Source organism: Strongylocentrotus purpuratus, unplaced genomic scaffold (assembly GCF_000002235.5).
Source record: "Strongylocentrotus purpuratus isolate Spur 01 unplaced genomic scaffold, Spur_5.0 spur5_scaffold_21, whole genome shotgun sequence".
NCBI lineage: Eukaryota > Metazoa > Echinodermata > Echinoidea > Camarodonta > Strongylocentrotidae > Strongylocentrotus > Strongylocentrotus purpuratus.
In genome coordinates this window covers 13529037-13544431 of record NW_022145607.1, presented here as the reverse complement: position 1 = coordinate 13544431, position 15395 = coordinate 13529037, and the positions used below count along the sequence as shown (strand labels likewise).

Genomic DNA, 15395 nt, shown 5'->3' with positions numbered 1-15395 from the left:
ATTCAAAATCCGGTCGTAGGAACTATAGACGTGATAGACTCAGATGAATATAGGCCAAATTCGTTCACATTGGTTCAGAATATTATGTTTTGATGTAATGAGATAATTAGGAATTAACTTTTTTTTTCTTTAATAAAATTCTGCATATTCATTAATACATTGCGCATAGAAATATAGCGGGAATTGTACTGTACAAAAGTTCATTTAAAGAAAAATAGGGATACTTGGATACATTTATTTGCTTTAATCTTTCCAGTTGTTTTCGTTTTTCTTCTTCTGTTAGTGCTCAACATTGTACAGAGCTTTTTTGTATTGTTCGTGTAGCAAAATGAAACATGTACTAAATATGTGTATACATTCATTATCGAATAATCAACCATAACATTGTTTCACAGAACGTCATCACATTCAGGCTGCAAGCTCTAGGACAGATAAAACAGGTCATGAGGAACCTACGTTACGTCTTTTGGGTATAAATAAACTTCTTCTTTTTTTCTAAGTATATAGATTACATCAAAATTCTACTTATTGCCAATTTACGGACATTGAATACTTGATAAAATTTGGCCAGGCTGTTTCTCTCGTTACTAACTTTGTATGTCCAAGTCTACTCCCTTTCCCCTTTTGTTTTAGATTTTGATACAATAGGAGTGTCTAATAATATGATTCAATTTGTATAATATTGCATTGGTGTTTACGGGAGGGAGCGAAACCCATGGCCCCCCCCCCCCCCAATAAAAAAATAAAAAAAGTTTTCTTGTTTTGGTTGATAAACAGTGTTCTATATCATTTTCCGGGCTTGTAGGATGTCGACTTTGACTTCATGCTCGGTACGCCCACTGTCACTGAAACACATCGTATAGGATGGATCCAATATACTTTATGAAAAAAATAGAAGTCTGTATTTCAAAAAAATGGAGTAGTAAATTATGACGTTTTCTTTAATGAAACATGCTCAAGGGTTCAAAAATGTATTTAAGGACCTTTTCTCTTGATTTCCTTCTTCATCTGCACTTATGCAGAAGCGACCAGTTGGAGGGAAATTTTCGTACCCTGTGATGATCCAACTTTCAATAGTCTTCTGTGTTCAAGTTCTGCTGGTTGGAGCACTCCCGGTCAACACCGAGCCTGATTCAACCTTAACCCTTACTGTTGGTTCAGATGGGGTTATTCCGTTTGCATGCAGAAACGAACAGCAGTCTGCGACCAAGTACTACACTGTCAAGTTCGAGGAGAAAGACCGCCCATTTTACATTGATGGAACTTTCGACCCAGAAGGACTTATGTCACCCGATCAGGCCGAAAGATTTAGGGTAGAGTATTTTGAAGAGGGCAGTTCTATGTCCGTCGAAATCAACATTGTATCTGTGTCCGTCGAAGATCAGGGGACATATATTGTTCTCCTCATTATCCAAGGGGAGACACCAGAGTATCATTTGATGAAAAGAGTTGTCCTAATATTTATCCCTCCTGGTCCAGCAGTTTGCTTTTTAATGCCCAGTGAAAAAATGTGGAATTTTTACGAGGTGCATTGTCATTCCAAACCTGGAAATGGTAATTCAACCCTCACTTGCTTTCAAAACGGCGACAAGATACCGTATCAAAACGATGGCGTTAATACACAAATAGTGAATAGACGAATATTTTGGCTCTTGCATGTAGATATCCCTGTATCGTGTTGTTCTCATGATATCAAGGAATGGGACACTCTTACCCAAACGTCATGCGACCAATACAAATATCCCCGGATTGAACAAGACAATAGTCCAGTCCCGCCAGTCCATGAGATTCCTACTAAACTGACACTGACAACAAGACCCTTATCAATGGAAGAGAAACAGAATCAGCCTTTCCCTGAAACCATACCATATTCTGGATGTGGTCGGAATTTTGATTGGTCCTCTGTTATGCTCCCACTAATGGCACTTTTCACGTACATGTATGTGTGCATATCCAATCCTTAATTCAATTTAATTCGTTTTTTTTAATGAGAGTAATTAAAGCCCAAAAGGTGGATTGGTGGGGCCCCTTCCCTCATTATTTTCAAGAGCAAAAAGTGAATAATTAGATAAAAATAATACCAATAATAAGGAAAATTCCACCCCTTTCACTTTGCCAGTCTGGGAGGGCTAATCACGTTGATTGATTGATTGATTGATTTTTATTCGACAAGATTCCAACATACAACAATAAACAATAATAACAGATCAAAAATAAGTCAGCTTAAACAGGATAACCCACGAAAGCTCGAGAGCTTCTTTCCAGTGGGGTCCCTTACTGACATGATTGTATAAATTTAATAGGTTAAAATAGTAATATTTACAGACAGATAAGAAAATAAAAGAATTAATTATTAAAAATAATGATAATACAAACAACATTAAACTGATGATAGAAATGATAATAAGTAAACAAAGAAAAGAAGAAGGAGAAAAGGAAAAAGAGGAGGAGGAAGAAGAGGAAAATAATGATGAATTTGTAGAATTTCTATAACGTACGAAAACATAAGTATATACAAAATGAAAAAGTATGAACCGGCAGAAGAATACAAATTTCAATCACATAACATGTCATTCACTTCTCTTCTCTGACTGTCAAGTATTAGGTATTCCTTTAATTTCCTCTTAAAATGAGCTTAGTTTTCTATTTCCTTTACACCATTGGGAAGGGAGTTCCAATGTTTTATGGCATTGTAATAAAACGAATTTCCAATATTACCTACTCTTTCTGGTAAGTTAAAGTTGAATCGGCTATTTCTTGTATCATAATCATGTACGTCAGTAACAAGATCGAAGTTGGATCGAATATAATGATTCGACCTAGTATGATATATTTTATGCACGTGATGCAATACGAGTTGTTTAGATCTTTGCGTTATACTTTGCTTACTTGCACAGGCGAGTATAGTCATACAGTTACTGTACCATATAATTGACATATTATTTAGTAAATGCGGTGTGTAAAACCTGTTTTCTTTTCTTTCATGGTGAAGGGAATAAACTCATCGTAAATTAAGTTCTCACCTCAGTTATTCTATTTACTTAGGCAATCTCTATAAGACCAACTGTTTATTGTATTTTTGTATATTTTACAGTGAAGGGAGGGGGTGATATGTTAAGTTGGTCTTTCAAAGAAAGCGTCAGATCACCCATTTAAAAATAAAGTGCCCCGCAAAATTCCAGCAAAGTTCGGTTACGATACATCTTCCGTCAGTTAGTTTTTCACTTTCACAACTTAGCCTTTGTTACCGGAGGTACTGTTATGAATGTTTATTTCATGCAATGTATTGTATTCAATAATTCAATTTGATTTTTAATTATTTTGTTGTCAGTTCTGATTACATAATAAAATCATTATACATTGAAACTTTGAGTGAATATTCATTTGATCCAAAGGCGGAAATTTCCATACGTCTGGGCTGCTATGTATGATACATTTATGTGCCGTAGCGGTATTCTATTAAAAAAACAAGGGTGTGATCTCTGTAGCGAGAACCAGTACAATTCGTTTTGCCTTTTTTGAATGTCTAAGATTGAGTCGTTGAAACACTTAGAGTTCAACCATATTAAATTGCATTATGTTATATACGGTATTAACATTATACAGTATGAGTAACAGGTTTAATGGGTAATGCATGTATTTCAATATAGACAAAACACGATTGCGTGAAATGGTTTTGGATATAATAACAATTGGCATGGTCAGAATAATTCAAAAGTTCGTCAATATATTCAAGGAATTTAGTATCGGTCTTCTGTTCCATTGCAGTATCATCTATTTGCAATTGTATATCAAATTGTACTGGTTTATTATGGGATCTAGAGTAAATATAGCTATTTTCTTAAAATTCAAAGAAGTATATTACTGTACATCGAAACAATTTGGCAAGTTCCGGCAGTTCTGAGTTCAGAGTGTTGATGAGAACATTGAAATTTGGATGAGAGAGTAATATATTTGTGCCATCAGCAAACATTACATATTGTAATAATATCATTGATATAAACTAAAAACAAGAGCAGGCCTAATACTGAGCCCTGTATGACTCGACATTTAATATCTAATACTTCAGAATCAACATGATCATATGAAGTATACTGTTTCCTGTTTGACAAGTAGCTCTCAAACCAATTTAAGGCTATTCCTCTAACACCATGACAATGTAGTTTCAGGACGTCAATTATCCGTTTACGATGAGCCAAGGCATTATCGACAATACGTTCAAGTATTTTTTAAAAGCTTGACAAAAAGGAAATTGGGCCATTGTTAAGAATAGGCACAATTTTTAGGTTTAGATATGTAAAATAGTATTTCACATGTCAAATAAAGACAGATTCTCTCCATTTAGTTCAAGAGACATAAGCATATGAGGCGGTAGCTGAGAGGGCTGCAGTCCCTCTCAATAACTGGCCAAATTGTCAGGCTTATGTATGTACAATTGTATTTCACATGTCAAAGTAAGGGCTGTAGCTGTTATACATTTTGCAGACATCAAACTTAACTCTTTATTTGCTAAGTGTGCCGATCGGCACATACTTTTGGCAACAATTATAAATAAGAATAGCGGAATAAACTGTTGGTGCAAGATTTCCGGTATTATTCAGAATCAAACTATCGCTAGATTACATTGTAATATCATTAATTAAAAAAGAACCCTGATTACTCAGGAAAACTCAAAATGATAATAATGTGAAAAGAATTTGTTGGAACATTTCTTTCTGAAGCATAATTTGGCAAGTAAAAATTGATAGTCTTAGCTTGTGGCAATAATATCAGGCGATAATACGACAATATAAATATCGACTTTGATACTTGTAGCTACAATTTCATAAAAACGAGGAATCCAAACGACATCTGACATCAAACGATATATTGCCATGGTTTGAATGTACGCCACCATCGTCGTCTTTATATATTTTGCATCTTTTGAAAAACACATTCATTCTGCTTTTTTATTTTATAATATTTTACTTTATATGGTGGGGGTGGGGGTCTTGGATGGACCTATGAATCCGAAAGCGCCGTCATTATCTTTATCATTGACAATGAAAACTTCATTGAAAAAACTGTGCTATATATTTCTTGAAACGATTGAAATTATTAAGGGCGTTATGACTATGTCTCAACTTCTCAAGTGTAAGATTATAATGTTATGTTTTCTTTACTCGTCAGTGCGGTGTCAAAATGAAATAGACATAAAGTTACTACATAAAGTCACGTAATACTTTAAGTGCTACTTTAATATTGCTCGTAATTTTGCACGCAATGATGATTTTAAAAATATATATAATTAAACAACGTACGTAAGGAAAAGATTACACACCTCGCAGTAACATTAGCTTATACTTGCTGAAAAAAATCATGACGGTATACAGTGTCTCCTTCTTTTTTTTTCCACATTGAATGATAATGTTGTGGATCGACTTTAATATGGAAGAATGAAGTCAATGCCAGTTTAGTGAAACAGTTGGTGATTCCTTGCAACCACATTCTTTTTTGGATGAAATAAATGCATAAAAGGTAAAAGACGGAATCGCCCTCCTTCTCAGCATAAGAGCTTTAAAGCAATTCGTTATTGGGATCTCTTATTATTTTATCATTTGGGTTCGAAATATTGATGTTGGTAATGTACATGAAACATTTGATGATTCTTTTTCTTGTTGTTACATGAAAGAATTAACAAACTTCCCCCTCCCTCCATATAGCTGCATGCCTACGTGCAGACCCTGGTATTCACTGGATGCATGAACACTGTTCATACATGTACATTGTACTTACCATACTGATTATTGATAGCAAACAAACGGAAATATTGTTGACATTACACATAGTGTAGATATGTATTTGTGTATTCAGGTTATCGACATAATCTCAGAAATTAATAAAAGTAAGAATTGCATTTTAGACGACGTTGAGACGGAGCCAAGTAAGATAACGATTTGTCTATATATACCTTATTGTCGATTACAGTCGCTATCAGGCTAAAAAGAGGAATTATGAAACCAACTTTAAAAAAAAACATTATACTGGATATTTATTTATACTTTCTGTTTCATAACACTAAACCATGTATAATGTATTATATTATTGAATATTGAATTGTATATCTGATTTCTTGTCAAAATTGCTGTCCGTTGAAAATGAAAAATAAAACTGAAACTGAAACTGAAACAAAATGGCTATTTAACGATAGATCTTCCTTTAGATGACTGAATTTCGAAATTCTTGTAACAAAATTCAGACAATTGAGCCTGTTATATACGCACATATGTTAATGAAATGACGATCCATCGTAGTAACTATTCACTAAATAATGCTTTTAAAAAATATGTAAAAATATTACAATGACTAATAGTCCTCACGATTCGGATGATTATTGCAATGCACATGCAAATAGCATTATAAACAAAATAAACGTGATGAAAAAAGGTAAGTAGGCCTTCAAACAGTTATGTAGTATTAAAACCATGATGATTTATTACTGTGTAAATAGATGAATATACACGGACATTGAACATCAACCATTGAAATTCACGAGTGGGCGCCATAAGATTCATAGCTATAATGATGCCAGAACTGATAATGTACACTTGCAGGTACATATCACAGATGAAGAACGACAAGGATAAGGGCAAATGGACTGAAAACATGTAACAGAAAGCAGACTACAACAAATACGAAATTGAAGAACGCTATACAACCATAGTCTTAAACTGAAGCGGAGAGTACACTGTGCGCGAAAAAGATGATAACGATGACGACGATGATGTTGACGATGGTGATGATGAGGAAGATGGTGATGATGATAAGCTAAAGAGAAAAGAGAGATAGAGAGAGAGAGAGACTGGGTTTGAGGCCGACAGGAGAGGACAGACTGAAGGAGTCGAGGAACAATGGGGATTGATAATGATGACGAAATTTTATTTTTAATGAAAGAAAGACAAGAAAAAGAAACATGCCGGGGATTCCCCTTTACTAAAATTACATATAAAGATTATGACGAGTGTAAATGGAGCAATAAACCAATCCGTGCCATTAATTTTGTCACGTGGTCCCAAAAGGGGCGTCAAATATTTATTTTGCGCACTACCTCTAAAACCATAACTATAAAATAAAATACCAAATCACAGCGACAAGCATAACACGCATCCGACTAGCCTCTGCAAGTCATACGTTAAACCTCTGCAAAAGAAAAGTGAGTATTTTTTACCAGTTTTCATCGTTCAATTAATCTTATGATTATGAAGGATATATCTAAGTGTTTCAGAAAGCTGTATAGTAATGCATAATTTATCTCTGTTGACTCTAATGGAGTGTTTTACTGAAATCACCGGGCATAAAAGGATAAACGGAGTTATTCCTGTATCACACGCATTGATGTTGGGCTTTACTTAATAGGAAATAAAATATTAGGCAAAATGACTCTGAATGCGGTAATTTAAGGGGAGAGAAGAAGGATAAACAATCACCGGTACCACAATAATTTAAGAGAGAGGAGGAGGGAGTGAGGAAGAGTAAGAGAAAGACGAAACTGATAGATAAAACGAGAGAAGATCGTGAGAAAGAGAAGGAAAATGAGAGGAAACCAGAGGGAGATAGAGAAAGAGAGAGAGAGAGAGAGAGAGAGAGAACAAATGGGAGTAAAGCGAGAGAAAGAAGGAGAATATTAGAAGTAACGGTATACAGATTTCGCATTTTTACCTTCATTCGAGAAATAGAGGTAGTCGCTGTTTATACAGCTAACAATTAAATTATGCATACCCATGTTTTGTAATTTTTAATAAAGTTATAAAATTGACAAGTCCCGTTTCATGTTTTCTTGATAATGCGATATTTTAAAGTCTTACATCAAAAGGTGTTCAACAACGGCCCTTATTCAACCAGTTTAGCTTTCACTATTTAGTTTTGAAAAAAAAATGGGAAAAAACACGCCAGACTTATACAAAGGTATGCATAATTCAGTTGGTGCCTGTAGAAATTTCATTTTTAAAGAAGAAAAAACGATATCACGGAAAATATGTGATTGCGCTCACTATTTTTTTTTTATAAGGCCACTAGATTTCATTTTGAGAAGAAAAAACGATATCACGGAAAATATGTGATTGCGCTCACTATTTTTTTTTTATAAGGCCACTAGATTTCATTTTGAGAAGAAAAAACGATATCATGGAAAATATGTGATTGCGCTCACTATTTTTTTTTATAAGGCCACTAGAATAATCATTATTGACTGCCGCTACTCAAGAAATGATAAATTTTCATCAGATTCAAGAGGAGTCGCCAAAGACCCAATCAGGTGTTAGTCTCTTGACCTCAGGAAATTTGCATACAATTGCCTGGAAGGATAGCGGAAACCAATTGAATTCCAAGCTTTACGTCACATGTTCACATCATTGTTTATCTTTATTGTGACGACATTGGTGCTGACATCAGGGCCGGCAGCGGCCATGGATTTTTGTTTAATAATGCAACATAATACTAAATGTTAACCCTTTGGATTGTTCACCTCAATGATAGGTACCCTGCATCAACCAGAAAATTCGTTTGGTATCCCAAGCTTTAAAACAATAACAAAGAAGGTAAATATTTTAATATAACTTAATTGTTATATATATTTGAAATAGGTTTCAATTTGAATGAAATAAATCAATGTTGTAGTGTAATTCATACACATAATGTTATATCAACTTGGCTTAAATTCGTTGAAGCATCTTTGTGTATGATCTAACTTCCTTCATTTTTTCACTTTGAACAAATCTGCTTGGGTTGGTTTCTTTTTCCTGGCTTGCAATTTCTGTTCGATATCTGCAAAGGAACAAAACAGACGACATGATCACGATCATCATGATAACTATCATATTATGACGGAGGGGCAGGAGGAGATTTGCTCCTTTTGACATTTCTGACGAAGACAAGTATTATGCTTCTAATGTGTCTAGATATAGCAGGTTTTTAAATCGTTTGTAAGTTTAATCTTAAAGGCAAGAACGCGCGAAATAGTGACACATTCTCAAAATTAACCCCCAAATCCCTTATTGTTCGATATCTACTTATCATGGTGATCAGTATGACACCAACGTCTTGATTATTCTCTGAAACACTTTTTGCTCTTTTAAACCCGGCATTATTTTTTGAAATTTTGTTTTTTCATTACTTTTAAAAAGGGCAATATGGGGAGACAACCGGAACCAGATACCACACACGATGACGAATCTGGCTATGAATCTGTCGGAAAGAGGGTAAGTGTCATTTATGAAAATAACAGACTGTTAATGTTTAGTTTTATTATGCCCATACTGTCATGTTTTGTCATTAAATAATGGTTACTTCAAATAGGACACTTTAGTGGGAAATGAATAGGCAGATTTTGTGCAAATTGTGTGGGCGAAATGAACTTGTTCACAATGGACTCTTTACAAAACAAGATTGTGGCGGTAATAATGAAAATAACGGTGATATACAAGTAAGTTTAATAATGAACCTCCTTTTGCACACAAAAAACGATAGGAAGGAAAATAGAACAACAAAAAATGTAAAGAAACAAATGTGACCGAATAATGAATATCATATTAACAATACTATTGCATCAAAATCACATTCAATTATTTTTTATTTGATCTGAGCCAGTGCAAATCTGCGTAACAGTTTGACTCCTTAAAGGTTTAAGCTGTTGCAGCTTATTTCAAAATGAATTAAGAGTATTCACTTTATTCGAATACCTCCAGCACGAAGTTAATTTAGGAATGTTTCATTTACATGCCTTCCCTCACATTCAAATGACCCTGACAATAAAATCTAATGAACATCTATCACCTTGCCAAGAAAACCTTCTTATTTTTTTTAACTGAATTCTTATTGTTGAACCTTATAATATAAACTATAGTTTGCACTTCTTAACGTTTCGCTTTCAATTGACGGTTCAACCATGTTTTTAAGACATATTAATTTGAAATACTTGCATAGAACCACTATTTTTAACAATATGTAAAGTTATAATATAGCAGCCTGTCTTTATACACTGTAAATATAAATCCTTTTAATGTTTTTGTTTTTATTGATAACGCTACTGCATTAATAAAATGTTATCTACATGATGCTATACTGGTCAGAAACAGTTTCATTATTGGAATTCTTATTGTATATTGCGTTTTATTACTGGTGTTATAAATATCAGTTGTAAACTCTCCCTTTACTATCAACCACATTTTTTTTTTTCACTATTTTCTCTTTGTATTATCCTCCTCCTTCTTTTTCTTCTTTCTCTTTTCTTTTTCTATTTATTCTTTTGACCATATCAATTGAATTACTGAATGTATTAATTTCGTATTTGCCTATTTTACATTGTATTTTTTTTTTTATTTGCATGTATTTTAAAAGTTGTAGTGTTATTTGTAAATTCAGGATGTGTCACTTTTAGCTGCGAATTTGTATGTTTATCAAAAAACCTTATCATTACAATTACAATCACAAATTATCATGTGAATAGGAAGAAAAACAAAAGGGTGAACTACAGAAAAATGAGGCATAAATTATTATTGAAAAATAATGAATGAAATTCTCTCGAAGCTGCTAATAAAACTTTGTGAGGAAACCGTCCCCATATCTAACTCCAGGAAGCTCCGACGCCGACGCGAAGGCATCGGCGTCGGAGCTTACTTAAGTTACTTAAGCTTTAATACTGGAGTTACCCCATATCCTGTTTAATATTTTGTTGTCCTGGCTTCAGGAGATGCTGTGGGCAGTGGAATCCATTTACAGCGCTGTAAAGGATGGATCTGTCACTACAAGTGACTACCAATTCAAGTTCACCACTGCAAAATATAATAAGCAGGTAACTGTTTTCATTTTATTCACAGTTCCAATAATTAAGTGCTTTTCCCCCTCCTAATTGACAGGAGTAGTAAAGCTTGTTTTTGGTATTGAATGCAATCATGGGCTTATACAGTACTTTTGTTTAATACAATCGATTGGTATTTAATATTTATTTCTGAAATTGATGAAATTGATATGACCGCAGGAGGGGAGAGAGTTTTTTTCTTCACAAAAACATTTAAATAATTTATACTACATGTATGTTTTAACATCATTTTCATAGAACAATTTTCATGCATTAACTAAGGTAAGATATTTTTCTCACACCCAATGCTTAATACGCACGCCAGCCACCGAACTAATACATGTAGTTGTATTGCAGGCCTGTTATCCTGGTCAGGTTTAATGATTACATGTCTCAAACCCATCCGATAAACAAATTTCTTCCTCAATTTGTTATGATTAGGAATCCTGTTTGATTGCTTTGGACATTTTTAAAACAATTTTTATGTCATTATTCTTTACTTTTGATAGGCTGGAAGCTGTAATAGACGTGCCAGGAGGAGTTCATCGTACGAGCCAGAATTTAGTGTTGAGGTAAATCCCACATTTTCTAATCAGTCATTTTTAAAAACTTTGTTTCAGTCATCGTTAAAGGAGGGTGGCGGCTGATACTAGCCCCTTATAATTCTCGTTAAGCATACATCCTTGTTTGTTGTTAGGAAACTTGTTCCTTTCGGATTCTTACTGCAAAATTGATAATTTTATTCCAAGAATGTCGCCTTAGTAAATTTAGTTGTTATTATTAAACAGTAAAGTTTCTCTATTTAGGCTTACTTTTTTAAACACAGTGTTTTAACATTCAATTAAAAAAAAACACGAGGCTTGTTTCTTTGTTTTATCAAACAGATGCTTGTCGCGGTGAAAAAAGCGTTTGAAGATATAGAGAACGGATCCCTGAAAGAAGGAGGCTACTATTTCGAGCTCTCTACTCCTCACTTCCAATTCACGGTAAGTTTTTTTAATTTGACCGAACTACTGTCGTGCTCATCTTAGGCATTGAATGTGACAGTTTTTGAAAGTTCTTTTGAAGAAAAAATCTAAAGAGAATACATTTACATGTTGTACAATTTACCTTGTTGTTACCTACAATCAATTTGTACATATAAAGTTCATAACAAATATTTAATATTTTACTCTTTTTTAATGCGTGAACTTTCACGACAAGTGAATATCATGAGTTGTTTTAAGAGAAGAGGTTGATTAAAGTATAATATAAAATCACAATGCGGGGAAGACTATATTGATATATCTATCTTCGCGAACTTGTATTTCATAGTCGGGATGCTACCCTCGACAGGAGAAAGAAGGAGGTACATATGTGGACGATAAACAAGAGCCTATACTACTTTGCAGTCCCGATGTAAGATTTTTTTGTACTTGTTTTACCCAACTGTATTGCTCTTTTGCTTCATCATTTTGTGTCAGAAAACTACAAAAACATATCAAAAAGGCACCGGTCAGAATTTTAAGAAATATGCCTATGATGACTGTAATTGTAATTATAATTATAAGAATAATGCAGGTATTCCCAAATCATCTGTTTTATAACATAGCTTAATCATAAGTACCCGTTCAAGTACATGCTCAGTTCTATATGCACAAACAGACCAAAGTCAAATACATGTGTATTCCCGTTTCGAAAACTGATGAGAAGAAAAAGAAAACTATCCTAAAATACCTTTTTCAAACCAGTTAGTTTGGTTGAAGTATAAGTTTATTACAATCGATTTACATCACCGTTAGCCACTTTGGTGTGCCTTTGCATTCCCCAATAATCAGTTTAAACTATGTATTCTGTCCTTCTAATGTACAAATCACAATGTCAGGTCACAAAAGGAATGCATTGATATTATCTAAAAGTACCTGGTTACATTATTTAAAATTAACCACAAAACATTTCATTTACTACTTATCTACTATTGACAGTGCTATCAACAGTTATCAATATTGAGCTTTAAACTATTTACTTTGTGTCCATTGATTATTCTAAGCACATAATAACTCCTCTCACATCTTTTCTTTCACACAGGACAAATCCTTTGTTGCGGGTTTGCTTTACATGATACACGTTATAGTTGTACTAGAAACTGTAAGGACGTTATTGTTAGCATCACCAGTCGGAGCAAACCATATCACCGGAGGGGGACAGCACTTGACACTTACAGCAGGAGAAAACGGGATCATTCCGTTTGCATGCAGGAACGAACAGCAGTTTGCAACCAAGTACTACACTGTCAAGTTCGAGGAGAAAGACCGCCCATTTTACATAAATGGAATTTTCGACCCAGAAGGACTGACGTCGCCCGATCAGGCCGAAAGATTTAGTGTTCAGTATTTTGAACAGGGTAGTGCCATGTCCGTCGAAATCAACATAGCCTCTGTGTCCGTCGAAGATCAGGGGACATACATTGTTGTCCTCATTATCCAAGGGGAGACAAACGAGAATCATTCAATGAAAAAACATGTCCTTATATTTATCCCTCCCAGTCCAGCAGTTTGCTTTTTAACGCCCAGTGAAAGTATGGAGAATTTTTACGAGGTGCACTGTCATTCAAAACCGGGAAGTGGTGATTCAACCCTCACTTGCTTTCAAAACGACGACAAAATACCATATCAAAAAGATGGCGGTGATACACAAATTGTATATAGACGAATATTTTGGCTCATGGATATAGATATACCTGTGTTCTGTTGTTCTCATGATATCACGGAAATGGGTACTATTACCCAAACGTCATGTGACCAATACAGACATCCCCGAATCGAACCAACAAATAGCCCCATCTCACCAGGAGATAAGATACCGACTAAAATTGTACAAACAACAAAACCCTTGTCTGTGGAAGAAGAAAAGAAACAACCTTCCCTTGAAATCACACCATATTCTGGGTGTATTCGGAATGCTGATTGGCACGCTGTTATCCTCCCTCTAATGGCGTTGTTCACATATATGTGCATATCCAATCCTTAGTTCAAGTTTAATACAATTTCAAATGGGAGCAATTATTTGAATGGGTGGGTCAACCTCGGCGCTCTCCAAGTGAAAAAAAGGAACTCCCACCCAGCCCACCTACACACACACACGCACACACACACACACACACACACACACACACACACGCACATAGACCCCCATTCACACCTTTCGCACCCATGGAATATTGGAGTGCTGGTGGGATTCGATTTGGCATGATTCGCGGGATGTGATCGTATTAAAGGGATAGTTGAGTTCTGTTGCAGAGGGCGCTACACAAAATCATTTTTTTGTGAGATAATGAAAAACTGAGTGTCAAATTTGAAAGAAGATAATATTTAAATGACAAAATCATCCTTGTTTGATCAAAATCGGTTCAGAGATGGCTGAAATATAACGAATTCTAATACTTGTGTACCACCACAAATATTAAATATTTTGAAAAAAATTGAATAAACTTTTGAAAAAACGAAATAACGCCTTGTACGTAGTATTTCAGCCAATGCACATGTAGGTTTTTTTTTTGGGCATTTGTGGTCTGAAAACAGAACTCAACTATCCCTTTAAGCGACTGTGACTTTTACCAGTTTTAAGACATCCTTTTGGGGTATAAGGAAAAAAAAGGGAGGACAGGGCCCATTTTCCCTTTAAGATGTTTGTATACACAATGTTATGCGATTATCTTGTCTATAAAACGAAGGTGAGGACATGAACATAAATCAACTGCAGTAGAATGGTACAAGAACTGTACTAGATATTGCATTGATATGAATATTTTATTTTACATGTTAATAATTGTGCATATATGAGACAACGTCTTGGATCGAAAAATGTATAAAATGTTAAATTAGTGATTACTGTGTCGATAGCAATAAAGATTTTCATTCATAAATATGATGTATGGAAACATGTAATTGGATCAATACATTAACTTAGTTATCAAACTTGTACCTTAAACATGAAGAAACGTGTTAAGAAAATCCATTTTTGGGAGTGACCATTACACTGACCACTGCATACATAAACTGTGATGTCATAACTACGGAAGAGAACAAAAAAGTACGTGTTTAATGTAGCATATAGCGAATACATAAAGCTTCAACCCCCCCGGAAAACAGAGATAACTGTACTTGACGCTTACCTTTCTACGCGTACGCCAACGTCGATGTTATTACTACATTGTATTGCAAATAGTTAAGTACCCCAATTAATTAAAGGAATGACACGAATCTTTACTTGATGTCCCATTTGGGGGAATATTATTAATTTACATTATTTCAATTTTTAATTAAAGATTTTGCCACATTGAAATTATCAATAAAATACAAAAAATTACAAAAAAAATAATAAAGGCCAGCTATTTTAGTACTTTTTAAAATTAATAGTTAGTGTAAATGAAATGGGTAAGGCGTGTTTAACAACAATATCTATTTCTTCAAATATTTTGTTAAATTGTGTATATACGTGTATTTGTTTGCCTCGTATAAATTCACTACTTTTACTTTACGCATATATATTATTAGTAATACCATTCTCTATGCCTACATTT

At 34.3% G+C, this 15395-nt stretch overlaps 2 protein-coding genes across 2 annotated transcripts; both read left to right on the top strand.

Moving 5' to 3' along the window:
- Positions 1 to 401: 401 nt before the first annotated feature.
- On the top strand, positions 402 to 1964 carry LOC100889709. The gene is made up of 2 exons (XM_030994161.1): positions 402 to 470; positions 1023 to 1964. Exons 1-2 carry the CDS (start codon positions 444 to 446, stop codon positions 1962 to 1964), a joined length of 969 nt encoding a protein of 322 aa, XP_030850021.1. The 5' UTR covers positions 402 to 443.
- Positions 1965 to 9161: 7197 nt separating this feature from the next.
- On the top strand, positions 9162 to 14125 carry LOC105444605. The gene is made up of 6 exons (XM_030995543.1): positions 9162 to 9236; positions 10724 to 10828; positions 11344 to 11406; positions 11719 to 11820; positions 12149 to 12232; positions 12902 to 14125. Exons 1-6 carry the CDS (start codon positions 9168 to 9170, stop codon positions 13841 to 13843), a joined length of 1365 nt encoding a protein of 454 aa, XP_030851403.1. The 5' UTR covers positions 9162 to 9167; the 3' UTR covers positions 13844 to 14125.
- Positions 14126 to 15395: the final 1270 nt, after the last annotated feature.